We start from the raw sequence: 16908 nt of genomic DNA on the forward strand, positions 1-16908 counted from the left end.
TGAAAGCATCACAGAAGAGTCACTGAATAACCAGAGTGGATAGACAGAGTGTAGCAGTAGACAGATGATAAAGATTTTTCCCCACAGTCAATACTGATGTCCGGGACATATTTTTACTAATTTGTGTTTTAACGTGTTGCTCCCTTACAAAAAGGTTTAGTATTGATTGACTTTTAATAGTATGGGTGTTGTCTTGTGCTACAGACTTCTTCTTGCTTACTTTTGTTGTAAGGAACATGAGAAAATTAACAGGAAACAAAAAGGCATTTTAACAGGACCCCTGGAAGTATTTAACAAAGAATCATAGAAACAAGTTAACTTTTCTTTCTGTTTATCAAATTATGTGAGGATTCAGGCCAAAAGAGCAATTGTTATTAATTACTTAATAAGTTAAATAAAGTTTCTCCCTTTTTGCCAGAAATTTCAAAAAGCATTAATGGTGGTAAGGCACTGTCTTGCCGTTAATTCATACAGATTTGACATTGATACCCTAAAGCAGGACAAAAAAAACCCAAAAAGAAAAAATAAATATTCATCAATATTAAAATATCTCCAAACATTTCCAGACCTTTGTATTTGGAAAGCCGCCACTACTCCCATTTCAACTGCCATACTGAGTCTGCTTTGCAAAAGCTACCTCTTGACATTTTGCAGAACCACCTCTAATCGTCTAAGGAAGCTCTGGATTGAGATTAGTATCCACAGCAAAAAGGAATCTACAGACACTACTGTGTGCGAGTAATGCTGTGGGCGCTCGTCCAAGCTCAGGAACGAGTGGAATGTCCCCCTTCTCCAAGGTATGGATGAAAAAACATCGCTGAAGTGGAAGTGGGGTTTGGTTGGAACTGAAGCAAGAGAGAAGATCATATATATGTTTTCCATGTGTATGAAAATGACTGTCTACTTATTAAAAAAAATATATTGGGAGCCAATATTTTAATTATTCACAGCATTTATTTGCTTCTGATGGCATAAATAATCTATCATCTTAGCGTGCCAAACAAAAAGTCAGAGGAACATTTCCACTTCAAGTCAAACAAAAAAAAAAAAAAAATAAACCAACGTAATGGAACTTTTCTGTGAACTCACATAATGAATTTCTTTGTTTAATTAAACACTTCAGCAAACCAAATACCTGAATTTAAATTGCTGTTTATTATGGCTTCCCCTCGGATACAGGTGAAAGACTGCATAGACATATGTTTTCCACGGTGACTGGCATTACCAAACAACCTGATGGAGAGCTGACAACACCTTGGCAAGCAGGGAATAATAAGGTAAATTATCAGCAATATTAAGAGAACCCAGTTACGAGCCTCACCTTTACTTTGGCCTGCGACGTCTGGGGCTGCTACTTGGGGGAAAAAAAAAATAGACAAGAGCCTCCCTTTTTACCTTCAGCTTTCCCCCTGCGTGTGTGGGTGGACGTGTGGGTTATACGTGCATAATCGCACGCAGACTGGCGCTTAAACACGTTTCGGTGTCCGAGGCTCCATGATGCGTTTCCCACCGCGCTGGGAAGGAGCGGGACAGGAGGGGGAGCTCTCGCCGCAGCCGCCGGGCGGGGATGCTGCTCATCGGGCCGGGGCCGCGGCCCCTCCGCCTCCCGCCGCCCCCGCCGGGCAGCACCGGGCTCCGGGATGGTCCCGCTTGTCCCGGCTTTGCCTCTGAAAACCGGCACGTTGTTTGCAGAGCGGCCCCAGAGCACCGCTCGCTTGTTGCTGCTGACTTCTAAAAACCTTTGGCTTTGAAGCCGTCGTGCTGCTTACATATTTAGCAGCTGGAAAAATCAGGCCTGCTTGTTTATCTCGTCCTCCCCAGCAGGAAAAAAACCCGAGAAGAAATAGCTCATTAATAATATTAAAGAGACTTATGCATTGATAAAGGCCAAAATAAAGAACTTGGAGAAAAGTGTTTCTTTTGTGTTACCTAAAAAGCAGCTCTGGTATGTGGATAAGACCCCCTTTTAAAACATTTAAACATTAATAAATAGAATATAAACAATAGAATATAAATTAAACCTGGGGTGATTTATTTTAGGCAATTCATTTGCACATGTAATTTTATATGATACTTATTTTTCAGAAGTCCAAATTACTGTGCTTGCAAAAAACCCAAGTGCAAATTCAGAGCTGGAAGCAAATCTGTGATAGAACAAAAATAAGGAACTTGGTAAAACATGGAGCCTTGGGTGTAGAGCATGTGCTTGAGCAATGGAAGGAAAAGCTCAGGTACTTGCCATGACTTAGAGACCACCAGAAGGTGGACTCCCATAGTTTCTTCCCAACTTTAAAAGTTACCAAAAAGCCAATAAGCTTCAAACCCTTGAATCATCTTGACAGCAAGAGACTTTCTCTAATGCACTGTAGTTAGAGCACACTCTCTAATAGAGTGATTTTAAATCACCTTTGAAATTTCACAAGGAATTTGGTCTCATTAAACTCAGGAGTAAACTCTTCACTGATTCCCACATGATCAGGGTTTCCTCTTTGGCTGCAAACTGCTTACTGATACCACATAATCCAGTATCTCTGTCTCCTAAAATAAATCTGAGCAGTTCTACTGATCCTATACGTCACCTTTATTCACCTGTTTGCAGAATTCATATTGAGAACTACAGAACAGGATTCTTTACCGAAAATACAGGTTTTTATACAAAAAATATGTGGTGCTGCCACAGTTCAGTAAATGTGTTTAATGTTAGGATGCCTGTAATGTAAATAGCAGATTTATTTTCTCATAACTTTTTGGAGATGTTCAGATCAATGCCATTGTATGGTTGACAAATGTGCGGCTTCCATAGATTCTGATATTCTGCCTCCCATTATGAATTCACGAGTTACCACTAAAACCTGAAAGTGTTCCTTTTTGTTAGTCATTCTCTCACACTCAGTAGCAAGTGGAATAATTAGATGGTTTCCAAAACCTATTTCAGTACCTCCAATGTGTGTCAGATAACGTCTGAGCACTCTAAATGCATGAACTTCTGTGTTGACAGTTGATGGTCCTCCATATGCTGCCACTAGAAGAACAACTTCCCAAGAATATGCAGTGTAATAATATGCAATACATAAAGGTAATAACAGCTCTAGAACAGTAGGAATCGTGACAGTTGCAGAAATAACCAGCTGTCAGATGGAGATATTATTAGGAGACAGAGAGGTAGAACTTTTGTATCCATCCCAGTACTACATTAAATATTGAGATAAACAGGGCATGTTTTAAGACTGTGGCTTTCATCTGGTGGTTGACAAGGTACTGGGGGACTGGAGGTTCTTTTTAAAGAGCTTATCAGAAGTAGCTGAGAAAACAAGCCTACTGTCAGGAGAAATAAGTTCACATCTCCATTCAAAAGTATGCAGAAAAATATTGTGAAAAAACCCCAGCTGAATGCTGTTACTTTTGGTGATCAAGAAGTGAGAATCAGCATTCAGAACTGGTAGCAAAAGGGGTGGGAAGTGCTTCAGTTTGCAGCCAAACCTTCAGATGCTAGTCAGGAAAACTGGAATGACAGACTTGATCCCGAAGAAAATTCATTCTGGTCTACTCACTGTAACCTGCTGTAGTCACATCACCTAGGCTTGCAAATACCTTCTGCAAAGTATCTTCCAACATTAAAGGAAGTTCTGTTTATGTTGGGAGTTTGAGATTAATCTTTTTGTCAGATTGTCGACTCAAACCTGTTAAATTTATGCAGTGCTTAATGAAACAGTGTCAGGGCTTTATTACGATACACATAGTAAGTGTTGAGAAGCAGTCCTCTGATGTTTCACTGAACAAGAGCATTTGAGGCAATACTCTATTTAGCAAGAAATTTTAAGGTTTTCCTTAAAACTCTTCCATCCACTCAAGAGAGAAATTAGCCATATGTCTAATACAAGAATTAGTTTTGTCCTTTTCATTAGAATGACACTGTATCAGCAAGGTGGTGGCTGTTTGAAGCAGAATAGTCATCTGAGGCTGGCTGGCTTTTTCCAGCCAAAGGTTTCAAAGAGCCATGTGAGTTTGTGTTTAAAAGCAACTTTCCCTTGTGCTGTCTGTTTTATTCTTATTGTGCAAAAGAATACTCTGAGATTCTAGGAATATCTCCTGTACTTAATGAGAGCTTAACTGTGCCCATTTGTTTGTAATAGAATAGGGTAAGCAAAACATAGAGGTGAGGCTGGTGGTGGTGGTGGGGCACCGGAAGAGGGAAACCTCCCTGCTGAGCAACATCTTTTGAAGGTTACCTGTAGCCAAAAATTAGTTTCCACAAGTTTGAGAAATCACTGTATTTTAAAATACTACAAGCAAGAAAAAAAAAAACCCAAAAAAAAACCCACCAAAAAACAAAAAAAAACCCTTGTTTTCTTCTCATGCTTGCTGCTTGGTGGGTTTGAGCCCAGACCTTGTGTTCCTGGGGTGTGTGGAACAGACCGAGCCCACAGCACGAGCCCTGCTGCGGCTGAACTCCTGCAACTCTGCTGCCAGCAGAGCCTTCTCGGGGGTCTCTGCGAGGTCCTGCTGCTCTGCGAAAAACAAACCATCAGGGCTGGGTTTTTTCCAACATCTGCCTGATTCTTTCAGGCAGCGAGGGGAGTGGCAGCACCTTCGCCTCGCAGCGGCCGTGACCTTACCACTGCGGATGTGCTCTAGGATTTTACAGGTTCAGTCTGGTTGCTATCTCATCTTTTGATGCTCGATGCTCTAACAGCTGAGACTGTGCAAAATCCCCGTTTCTTCTTATTCTCAAAGTCGCGGGGAAAAATGTTCCCCGTGTCTCTAGAAATCACTCTGACAGGCAGGCAAGGCTCATTTTAGTAACGAGACGAACAAAGTTGTGCTCAACTTTTCATGCTAAAAAGTGCCAGTGATTTAAAGCTTCGGAAACAGAGAATGTAAATTAAACATTGTTGCACACAAACCGAACTTGTCTTTGACAGGCTAAACATTATGGGGAGCCTACTCATGCCCACACGGAACGCAGTTCATTTTCGACTGTGGGTTTGGGTGTTTTTATAAAAACCGTATCATTTTAAGGTGCACCGCAGTCATAATGAGAAACCCCGTACGATTACAATTTTGACTGTCGGAACAATGGACACCCCCGTGCCGTAATGCGTTGTATCGGGTAATCAGGGACTGCCAGGGAAAGCGGGAAAGCAGAGCCTAGGAATAATCAATGTATCGCCCACAGTGTGTGCTGTAATCCGGCACCTCCTCGCTGAAGCGCGTCCCACCAAACCATTCATCCGCACCTCCCCGCCGCAGATAAAGGGAAAACCAGGAGTGATCAGGGGGAAAGCCTCGGTGAAAGCGGCGGGGACGGGACGGGAGCGGACGGGACGGGACGAGACGAGTCGGGTCGGCTGCGTAGGGGACACAGAGCGGGCCGACCCCTCGGGCGTTCGTGGGGAGCACCGGGCTCCCCTCCCCATTCCGGGCTGGGGGCGGGTGCGCACCGCCCCCTCCCCTCCGCCGCGCTCCGCTCCGCCCGGTGCTCGGCGCCTCCCCCCTCCCCGGCTCCCATGGCGAGCAGCGGCGGCCGATTCGGTGCCGGCAAGCCCCGCCCGCCGGCGGTCCGGGGCCGGCCTCCCCCTTCCCTCCGCCGCCCCCTCCGCGGCAGCCCGCCAGCAGCGCCACAGCAGGCGCGGGGCCGGCTCGCTCCGCGCTGCCTCCCGCCCGCCCGCCCCGCCGCTCCCATGCGGGCCGGCGGCGAGGCAGAAGATGGCTGACTCGCCGGGGCACCCGCGCCCCTGCCCGCCCGCGCCCCCCGCCCGCCCGCCGCCGCCGCCGCCGCCGCCGCGCTCCCCCCGGGCCCTCCGCGGCGCCGCCTGCCACCACTGAGAGCCGCCGCCGCCGCCCCCCCGCGCCCCTCCCGGCCCCCCCAGAGCACCAGCAGCCATTTCATCTCCACCACCACCACCACCAAGTAGGCGCAAAAAATGGCAGAAATGGAGAAAGAAGGGAGACCTCCCGAAAATAAAAGGAGCAGGAAGCCGGCTCACCCGGTGAAGCGGGAGATCAACGAGGAGATGAAGGTAGGTGCCTGTGATGGGGACGGGAGCGGGGTCCCCCCCCGCACCCCCGCCTCCGAGCATGGAGATGAAATAAGAAAGGATCTCTTGTCATTTTTTTTTTTTGTAGGATGCACTGAATGTGTCTCAACTCCGCCTCCTGGGCTGCAAACAGAGACGAATTCACAGGCTGCAAATCCTGTTCATTGACCAGCTTTATTTATTTTTTAAAAATAACTCTCTCGTTGGGCTTTTAAGCTCCTCGGGTGCCAATGATGAGCCTTTTTTTTTTTTCTCCTCTTTCTTTCCATAGCCACCCCCTCAGGTAGCTGCGAAGACCTTAAAGTTAGGAAAGAAAGAGATCTCTTTTAAACACTGTATTTCTGTCCTTTTTTCAATCGCCAGCTGCAGCTGTGTAATTAAATTGTCAAAGTGAAACGTTGCGGTCTGAGCCGTGCATCAGTCCGGCACTTGAGACCCCTTTTCTCCCCGTGCCCCTTTCGCCTCCTCCTGCGCTGCACCGCTTGGCTCCGCGGCTCGCGGCAGCGCAGGGGTGTCGCTGGAAGGTGGCATGTCCGAGGGCTTGTCCGCGGGCTGCCTCTGATGGAAGCGTGTATTCACCGCGCGGAGGGCTGTCCTGCTTGATAGGAACCGGTGCCACTCCAGCTGTGCTCCGGCGGCCGCTCCAGATGTTGGGATGGCTGCGATGGCACAAACCCGCTATTTTGGAACTTCTTTTATCATTAGGTCGCTGTTCCAGGCTGGACCGGTCCTGTTTTTTGCGCCGGTTTTCCATGTCTGTTCCCTGCCTGTTTGCTGTCTCTAATTCCCCAAAGTTGGTAACAATGTATTGCTAGACTTCAGCTGAACTTGTTGTTAAATGCGCAGATAAAGTGACTAAAACAGCATAGTCTGGCTATGAGATAAAGCTGCTGAGATTTAATTTGAATATGTCATTTATTAAAAGGCTGATTATAAGTGGAAGACTGCCTGGAAAATGTCACTCGTTCACATAGTATGTATACTATATAGGCGAGTGTATAAATATGCATGATGCCTAGTGAAAATATCTTTGCTTTCCGGAACATTGATCTCCCCATATAAAATTAAACGGGAATGCGCCGTCCCCTCCCCTCTCCCCTCTTTTGCACACCAGTAATTTCGGTTAGGTGCCCTTTCCTGCCCGAGGCTGCCTGTGTATTGAGCGTGTACATGGGTCTGTGTGCACTTCAAGTGTGAATGTGGACAAGAGTAGTATTAGGGGTACAAACAAAATAATGTGCTGGTGCATCTCTTTGGAAACAAACTGTAGTAGCTGCAAGTCCAGAGGAGCGGGATCTTTCTTTGTGAGATATGTGACACATCCTATTTTCGGAGAGGGCTCTGTGCAGCCACCGGAGAGTCACTGCTCATTGTAATCCCACATAGTTTTGAGGACTGCAGAGGTCTGTAGTGCAGGGCATTGGCCCCTCAGACCATCGCCTAATGCGATCTATATGGATTGCAGCTTTTAAGTTTCATAGGTTCTAGAATTACAAATTAGCTAATTTTAATCAAAACATGTGAAATGTTATCCTGGCTGGATATAAAGGCTGACTGTGCTGGATCCTCTGGGTTTGTTTTGTTTACTTTGGCTGCAGGCACACTCAGCGGTTTGGGAGATAGTTGTTCTTCTACAGTATAACAGATGTTTGTCTGAAAGGGTGAGGAAGAAACAAAAACAACATTGTGTGAAGGAGAAAAATTACACAATTTTAAACTAATGCTTTGGTATTAAGCACTGGCATTAACCTTCATGTAGAGAGTTTCTCTTTTTTAATCATGGCTAACTGCTTAAGGTTAAGGAACCTCAGTATTTCAGCTGACTTAAAAACTAAAGGTGTATAGAAAGGACATTTTGAACCCATGTAGTTTCTTGTTGAGAGTGAGACAGCCGATGGCAGAACCTTCCATAGCCCACCTTTCAGCATAAACTATGCTATATGTGCTATGCATTTTTAGTAGGGCTGTTGGCTGCTGTCATCTAAGAAGGGAAAAAGAGCAGTGAGGAAAAATAAGTAGTAGTTTGAATTTTTGACTGGTTGAGAAAGTTAAAATCCTGTGGTGATCGTTTACCCTTGTTCTTTGCTGATGAACTGACGTCTAGTTGTTCTTAATAAACCCGGAGAATACACAAATGTAACAAATTGGTTACAGTGTGCAAAATGTTTGCAGTGAGATGACAGAAGGAGCACAATGTGCCCTTGTGTAGGTTTGTATCTGTAATGTTCAAACAGGCTGGCTGTTTCCCTTCATCTGAACTGCTTTCATCTGGACCAGTGTAAAATAAGCTCTGGTAAGTAATCACAGCAGAGCAGAAAGAAAGGAATGTATACAGCAATAGACAGCCTAAGCTGTAAAAACTGTAACCTGAGTATCAGCAGCAGATCAGATATCAAGGCTTTAAGGTAGGGGAAATGAAAGAGATGAAGGGGAGGAAAAGACGAGAGAGGGAATGGAAAAGTCAGCTTGGAAAGTAAAGGAGAAGTAGGAGGGCCCCCTCAGGGAAGTTTGGCTCAGGGGTTAGGGAATTTTATCATGGTGTACAGTGACCTACTCAGGTTTCAGCCCATGTTGGATCAGATTGCCTCCCTTTGCTAGCAGAAAGAAAAAGGACTGGTGTATATGTGATTTCTTTTTTCCCCCCTTTGGATAATAAAAAGGCCATTGGTACAAGTGTCTATTTTAAGTACAGTAAATTCAAGGCACTATGAATGAGCAATAATATTACCTCATCACAGAGACTTCCTTTGAGATTTGCTGTTTGATACAGTCAGATATTTACTCGAGAAGGATCACAACACCTAACTGCTTGCTTTAGTGTTTTCCAACAGTAGTGTCACAGCTTGGTTTTTACATGACTGGATGGATATTCAGGTTGCTCGCTCTTTCGTTATGCCAGATATTGAGTTACGTTTTTGTTATCGCTAACCTGATGTACACTATGGTTATAACAAATTTTAATTTGATACAATGTTGTGTGCAAAAAGTACATGACTCTGCACAGTTTTCTGATATTACGTTTCAATGAAAAATATATTCACCAGGAACTGTTTTGTTGCACTGTGACCTTTACAGCCACTCTTTTATATTTTCTAGTTGTTTTTCCTTTTGTCCTCCTTCCTCCTTCAGATGAGACTTTCCAGTGTTTCTTCCAGAGGTAGCATTCACCTCATGCCCTGGAGGAAAAGCAGATGGTTATTCTGAAATTCAGTTTGGTGTCATTTTCACTTGCTGGTGAATAACAGAACTCCTCATAGATCCAAACCTATTGTCATCAGGGAACCCACTACTGTTTTGAGACCAAAATATCTGTAAAAGTTAAATTGATGAAAGCACTTGTCTAGGCACAGTGGTGGATCCCCCATCCATCTCTCCTCCCTTATTTCCATTTTTATTTCCATTTGCCATCCTGCTGCCAGGAAGCAGTGCTGCTCAGGAGGAATAGCTAGGTGCTCTGCAATGCTGTGAGGTGAGGTTAAATCCAGTACTGAATTGCACTGGAAGTTCTCCTGCACAGATGAGGCACTGTATCCATGTGTCTCTAGCAGTTGAAAGATAAGCAATTAATTCATGTTGTAATTTCACAGGGATGCTCCATGTGCCCAAGGAGTTTGCTGTCCATAAATATTCTCGATAACTGATTTGTATCTAAAATTGGGCTTTGTTCCTGGTGCCTAGAGCTTAGGGCAGCCCCATCTGTTATCATTTAATAGTAAACTGATCAGAATATCTTTCAGTTTAGTGTTTAAATAGTCCCTGTTTGGCATTTGAAAGTACTACTGTCAGAAGGAGGAAAGCGGTGAAGCAGGCGTAGCAGCCATACGCCTGGAGCGAGCCAGTTTGCTCAGAGCGCTCGGAAGATTCCAAGGAAACTCCTCCCTTCTCTCCTGAAAAGCAAAAAATATCTTTGGGAAAGTGGAAAAGCAGACAGGCTTTATCAATTGCATTATTTCAAGAGACCAAGGTTTTTCTGTGGAGTATGCATGAAAGTTTTGTGGGATGGCTGCAGAGGGGTTGCCTGTCTGCACAGGGAGCCTCACCTGGCAGAGCACTGCACAAACAGTGCTTCCCCAAACAAAGTGGGTTATACAGAACCAAATGTACATGGGAGGACAAAGGAAAGTAAAGCATAATGGAATTGTTCTTTCTGGTAGTGTAAAGGTCTAATCACAGAATTCAGTATGGCGACAACATAAACAAGCAAAGAATGTGAGGGCTGGGAAAAAAGATCCAAGTTTGTGTAGTGCCCCTAGAAACATTTTTATTTCCTTGATGCAGTGAAAGTGAAAAGTGAATTTGTGGGGCTCTGCACTGAGTGGGTTATGCAGGCAAGGAAATGGAGTGGAGCCACTATGCTTCCTCCCAGATCTGAAATAAACATTGAGCAGTAAAACCTAGAAGAAAATGAGTCTGACAGACTCATGCTCCCCTGTGTTTCTTGCCTCCATGTTTGCCAGGCCCCATTCAGTGAAGCCAGGCCTTGCCCTCTGTGAATAATGTTCATAGAGGAGGAAAGTCAAGAGATCTAAGATGGAAAGACACGTGTGGCATAGCTTGAGAATGTATTAATTAGCAAAGATTTGGGGAAATGATGCATTGTAATGTAAAAAAATCAAACTGTAGGTGTATTGTTACGATGAAATGAATCCTAAAGTGGGAATAAATGTGATTATATTTTTACTGCCTAGCATATAAGTCAGACTCAGAAAGGAGGGAAACTGCAGTCTAGCGCATCAACACACTCTTCATCTTTCAGGGGAATAGGGAGCAAATTCAAGTAGAAATACCAATGAGCGTAGCAGTCAGTTATCCTGGCTCTTCCAGGAGGGAAGGTATTTCTGTATAGTGGAAGAGTAGAGAAATAATACAGCTAAAACACACAAATTCCACATTGCCCCACTGTGGTGATAAGTGCTTTGGGACTTAGCAGTGGGCAAAAGCTGGGTTGCCATCTCTTGGGAAGGAAGGGCTTTGGCTGTGGTGTGTGACTGGGGACAGCGGAGTGTTTTCGGGCCGGTTTCTTTGGCAGGCGTGAGCTGGTTGTGCTGCAGCCGTAGTGAATGCTCGGGCAGTCAGCAGCTGTAATGGTGCTCTGTCAGCTAGGGAAGAGCAGGAGGTTTTGCTCCTGTGGGATGTTAACCAACTGCCTGGGTGCACTGGCAGCTGCAGAGGGGACTGGTGTTTCCTCTGTGGTCTCAAAAATTTGTGTGCTTGGTGCCTGGCGTGGCAGAATGAGCACAGGAGGACGTGGGACTGGATTTCTGTGGTTTTCTTCTCAGCTCTGATGCTGACCCACACTGTGGGTGGCACCAGGGCTCAGTCTCTGTTTTCACACAGGGGACTGAGCATTGTCTCCACACCTGGCTGAAGTTAGACTCCATTGCTGTACATCTGCAATGAAATCTGTGGGTCCCTGCAGGGGGGGCTCCTTTTGGGTTCAGTGGATATAAGGGTTCCAACTTAGCAGTATGGTTGCTGACCTGAGATTTTACTGATTATGAGTAAGGTTTTCTCTTTACACTAGTCTTTCACATCATCCCAGCCCTTTGGCACAGCTGTGGGAGTGGGGTGGCAGCCTCATCCTGCAGATGCTCCACATCCTTTTGGGGAATGAGTCTGAAAGTAAGCATGGACTACCTTAATGTCTCTGCTGTCCTGTTCCTGCCAAAGCTTTGAATTGCAGCTCCTTGCACATCTTCCATTGGTCATCCACACCTGCCTTCACATCTCCTTCCTAGTCTTTGGCAGGTCCATGATCTTGCAATTCCTCTGGCCGCTGTCTAGCCTGCTTGATCACAGCTGTTTCTGCTTTCCTGCTTCAGTATTGGGTCCACGTTCCTGCTTTTCTCAAGCCTCAGTGTTACAATTGTCACCATTCCTTTCACTAAGCCTTTGACACTTGTGCATCTTTCAGTGATGTTCTGCTCTGCATGTACAGGTTGTGTATTAATATGCTTTCTTCCTTTCCTTAGCTTCACCAAGAACTGGTCTTTGTCTCTCTTATTTTTTTCTTTTCTTCTTTCCCTCTTTCCCTGCATTCACACAGAGAAAAATTATCTAATCATTTGTGTATTGACTATTGCCACCACACCGATCTTTACAAATCTCATCTCGTTACCATGTCTTGAATCCATGTGTTTTATGTCTATCATTGAAATGAAAGAAGGGGAAATACATGAAAACAATGAATTAGTAGTGGTCAGCTTCAGGGCAGTGGCTTCAGCATGATCTTAGCATAACTGTCAGGGTGTTGACATCTCTGCAAATAGGTGTTGTGGTCAGGAGTCTGAGGGAAGGTGATGTTTTTTGGATACCCATCTATGCAACAGAGTCAGTGTGGAAAAAAACACTTCTCAGGTTTGACACTCAGCTTGCTGAGGATGGGGTCATGCTTTCCATTTGCTGTGAATAGAGTGTGGTGTAATGGAGCTCTGACTGTTAGTCACTGAGAGAATGGTATTAAGGGTGACTTGCATCATTGTAGTAGGTAAGATAAATTATGAAGGAGAATGTCTTAATTGTTTTCTTCTTTTATTTTTTTTTAAGTCCAAGCCACTCTTTTTGGGAAATCAGTGTAAAAGGGTGCTTACTTTTGTTATTGCTGGCATGCAACCTCATTGTACTCTCATTGAAGTTAATAGAAAAGACCCCATTGATTTACTATTTTATAAAAGAGTCAGATCTCTATGATGAGTGATTTTGAAATCCAATGTATTTTTTGTCAGTATGAGTGTTCATTTTGGTGCATCACTTATCATGGATAGTTTAAATGAGATGTGAAAGGTACTTAAATTTTGTGCCACTGCAAACCCAGCCGTCATTTTGACTACATTTCAAAGGGACAGATCCATGTATGCATTTTCAGGAAAAAAACAAACATATGTACAACCTTGCTTATGTATTCCTTGACAAGTAATTAGAAATTATTCATTGTCTGAGTTGATCAGCAGTGCAAATAAAACACAAAGCATCCACAGGAGGCAAATTTAGAGCTACTCAATTAATTTGGTTGCATGGGGTTTAAATTGGTAAGACTTTGTCTATTGGTCTCTACCTTGCTAGATTAGTCTCTAGGGCTGTGTCTCCATAGATGAAATTTAGCAAAGCATGGGAAGCTGGCAGACCTTGCCTTTGGGCCTCTGTGGGCCCTTTCAGGTCATTTTGGGTGAGCTGCAGTGGTGAGATTTGACTCCCCAGGTCCAGGTGATTTTGTTATTGGTTTCCCATGGGTTACAAACAGGGTTAGTGAATTTGGTCTCTTCAATGATAAGAGAAAAGTTTTCTAAAAAGCTAAAAGAAAAAAAAACCAAAAAAGCAATGAAAAACAACTTCTAGAAAAAATTTAAATTTTGCTAGTATTTCAAACACAATACTGCATCATATAAATTATTTAGATAGTTGTTAGCCACATTTGCACTGCATTGTACTCATTGAAAGCTGTAGTAGTGGCATAACTCACATACCATACTTATAATGCTGAGTCTAGAAGCAGAGGTGGGATAATGGAATGTTTTCCAGAAATCTTGGGCTGCACAGGACAGCCACAGAATTGTGACTTCCATCAGATGGTAAGGTGAAAATGCATAGGGGAAAAAACAAAAGGAAATGGATGCTTTAGGAGTCTGCTCTGGGGTTTTCTTTTCCTGAAATGTGTTTGTAGCATAATTGCAGAGATGATACTCTTGGAAGAGTACAAATTGCTTGTGTTTATTGCTTATAGCTGCTTTACAGTGCTCCTTGAGTGACAGGAACACCTATGTAATCTGGTGTGATGAATGAGCCAGGAGCAGTGCAGCGCTCCGAGGTTCTGGGACGCAGCGCCTGCTGCAGCTTTGAATTCAAAAGCAATTATCATCTGATTAATTTTATTTATTTGTTTAAATGACTGGAGAATTGCTGTGTTCTATCATTAGACTTTCTCCCACTCAAAAATTTAGCTAGAGCGGTTACTAGACAAAATCTGGCAACCTGCAAATTTGACATTCACCATTTGTTTTGAATTGGTGTTGTATTCTCCCTATTCCCTTGCCAGAGTCCTGGGAGGCAGTGCTTATCAGAGGCATTAATTTAGATGTCAAGATCTTGGAGGAATATGAAGTTTGGAATTTGTTCTAGGAGAGTGTTAATAAAAAAAATTGCAAAAAATTGCAAAAACCAAATAGAAAGGCTCTGTGTGTGGCTTTTTTGTTTCAACTTATAGTTGTCATACTACTTGAAACTGATCTTTGCCATTGCAATAATTCGTTAGCTGGTTTCCCTTGGCAGTTTCCTAAATCCATAAGCTGTGGAGCTCTGTGGCACTATTTGGTTTCAGAAAGCTTTGTTGCCTGGCTGCAGATTTCTTAACTTACTCCACTAAATCTCCTGGCCCAGTAATGAGCATTTTCTACAGAAATACTTTTGCCTCATGACCTAGAGGACATATTTTTAATAGAAATTGAGGGTTATGACAGTCATGTTCCATACTTTACATTTCCATACAAACATAAAATGTAACCACTCGGCCGCTTGGAAATCGGTTTGAAAATAAATACGGCAAAATTGAGAAAGGTTTTCTTAAACAAATATAAGAAACATTTGTATGAAAAATGATGGTAGAATGCTGTCACAGTGAAGAATCTTTAAGTGCTTTGACTATGCAAGGGCTTAAAACTGAGAAAAAAATGTCTGCTGCGATTTTATTTGATTTGGTTCATGGGCACCTCAAGGAACTGTAATTGTGTCAGTGACCTGCTCCAGCTGAAAAGACTGTAACGCAGTAAGATTGATTAACTGCTGGCTGGGAAAAAAATCTTGGTTTTCTGTTATTCTCTTGCTGCAGTCTTAAATATTTTATGGCAACACAGACAAGTTTGTGTGAGGAATGTATGTTAAAATATTTCTGACATTGAATGTCAGAGCAAAAGTCATAAATTACTCTCCTTTTCATTTTCTTTAAATTACAGACATATGAGTCTCTGTCATAATTACATGTGCCAGTCGGAGATTTAAATGCGTTTCACTTTATGCACTTGAGTTATGAAATGAACATTTGTCTTTGAGGAGGTGGGCCAAACCTGACACTTCCTCATGTAGCACAGATATGGTTCGATTTATGCAGTCCTCCCTACCTTCCAAATGGTTATTGATTACATAAATAAGTAGGTAATTTTTCTCTTTCAGAACTTTGCTGAAAACACTATGAATGAGCTCCTTGGCTGGTATGGTTATGATAAGGTAGAACTGAAAGATGGAGAAGATATTGAATTCAGGAACTACTCAGCAGATGGGGAAAGCCGCCAGCACATTTCTGTTCTCAAAGGTAACGAGACTTCATGTTTCTGTGTTCATGTAAAGAGGGATTAATAGCTCAACCTGTCTGATTGGTGTTGATTGCAAAGCATGTTCTGCTGTTGTGTCTTGGTTGCTTAACATAAAAATACCTGAGAGTACCTTGTGGCACAGGGAAGCTGATAGGCTATGGGAAAAGTAATTTAACAAATTTGTTATTGGTGTATTGATATATTGTTATATATTGATATGTATCTTCACAAATAATGCCTTTCATGTGTCCGTTGAAAGCCATGTGTCTGTGGTATCAACAAACAAACTACTCACAACTGGAGAAGGGAAGGAGTACTTTCTTAGCAGGCTGGCCTTAAGGAACCCTTTGGCTTCCCATACTAAGGCTGGTTGGCCTGCAACTTTTTAAAATATTGAAAGATTTTTAACTGGAATATTCACACATGTAGGAACAAGTGTGAATGTTCACAAAAAGCTTCTCATCCATGTTTGTACTATACTGTCTTCTGCACTGTGGTAGAAATTTTCCATGGATGAAATTTGTTTGCGACATTGCTGAATCTTTGTGATTCAAAATGTAAAAGCTGGGAGCCCGTTGGTTTGTTCTGTCATTCAGTTCTTGCCTTCTAACTCCTCAGCCTCAGGGAATGGATAGGGGCTTGTCATCAGGGTAAGGAGAAGAGTAGAAAATTGCTGCATCTTGACTTATCCAACAGGAGTTCCTCAAAGGTGGGATAAAGAGAGGAGATTCCAGCAGCTTTTATCCACTTGGAGTGCTGCTTTTCACTGTGCTCATGGACAGCAGTGTTTGGGTTTTCTTTCTGATAGCCAGCAGCAGCACTGTATTCAGTGAGTGTTGCAATGAGTACTGACACCAGAGAGACCAGTGCTGAGGGACAGACAGATGGCTAGAAAAAAGGGGAAGAAATTAGAGGTAAGGTGAAACAACCTAATTGTGTTAAAATGGAATGTTTGCAGCTTGTTAGTACTATAACAACATTGGTGATCAATATTTATTTTTCATTGAAAACGTAATGTCATTAAGCTACCTTTAAAGAAACTTGTGCCTGTGTAGTAATACTATTAATTTGTTTCTGTTTTAATAAATACATCTTTTACTGAATTATTACTGGCTCCAGTCTATGCTTGATCAAAATTATGAAATATTTTTTTAACAGGCACATGATACAAATCATGTTTTATGTACCATATATGTCAAATGCCTGTGACAGATATAAATTTTTGGTGTATGCAGTTTTTGGGAGGGGAAAAAGCATATTTCTTGTTCTGAGAGATGGGAGAAGAGGGAGTCCCATGGCTGGGAGCTATTAGAGAAATTCTTAGAAATAAGAATCCAGAGGTGATTTGGGATTAAAGAATTAGAATAATAACTGCCATCATTTTATGCATGCTTTGCTGTGATTCCAATATTTTGTTCCTTTCTTTAAATTCCTTTTATTATTACTACTCATATTATTTAGAGAGAATAGGAATTCTTTTATTCTTCAGTTCATGCTCCTTGTACTGGTGAAATCACAGCACACCAAGTGTGATCACCATGCAAACAGTAGAAATGAAGTACAAGAAT

The 16908-nt window shown here is 43.0% G+C and overlaps 2 protein-coding genes across 3 annotated transcripts in view; one reads left to right on the top strand and one right to left on the bottom strand.

Moving 5' to 3' along the window:
• The window catches only part of PDSS2 (decaprenyl diphosphate synthase subunit 2), a 128412-nt gene extending 122306 nt beyond the window's left edge, over positions 1 to 6106 (bottom strand). Inside the window, exon 1 of the mRNA XM_064707832.1 lies at positions 5988 to 6106. The gene's annotated coding sequence lies outside the window, so the exon portion shown is untranslated. The remainder of the gene's footprint in view (positions 1 to 5987) is intronic.
• The window catches only part of SOBP (sine oculis binding protein homolog), a 111505-nt gene continuing 100434 nt past the window's right edge, over positions 5838 to 16908 (top strand). For both annotated transcript variants that reach the window (XM_064707828.1, XM_064707829.1), the window contains exons 1-2: positions 5838 to 6020; positions 15201 to 15339. In XM_064707828.1, the coding sequence (XP_064563898.1) occupies positions 5925 to 6020; positions 15201 to 15339 (235 nt within the window). In that variant the 5' untranslated portion in view covers positions 5838 to 5924. The remainder of the gene's footprint in view (positions 6021 to 15200; positions 15340 to 16908) is intronic.

Source organism: Zonotrichia leucophrys, chromosome 3 (assembly GCF_028769735.1).
Source record: "Zonotrichia leucophrys gambelii isolate GWCS_2022_RI chromosome 3, RI_Zleu_2.0, whole genome shotgun sequence".
NCBI classification, from domain to species: domain Eukaryota; kingdom Metazoa; phylum Chordata; class Aves; order Passeriformes; family Passerellidae; genus Zonotrichia; species Zonotrichia leucophrys.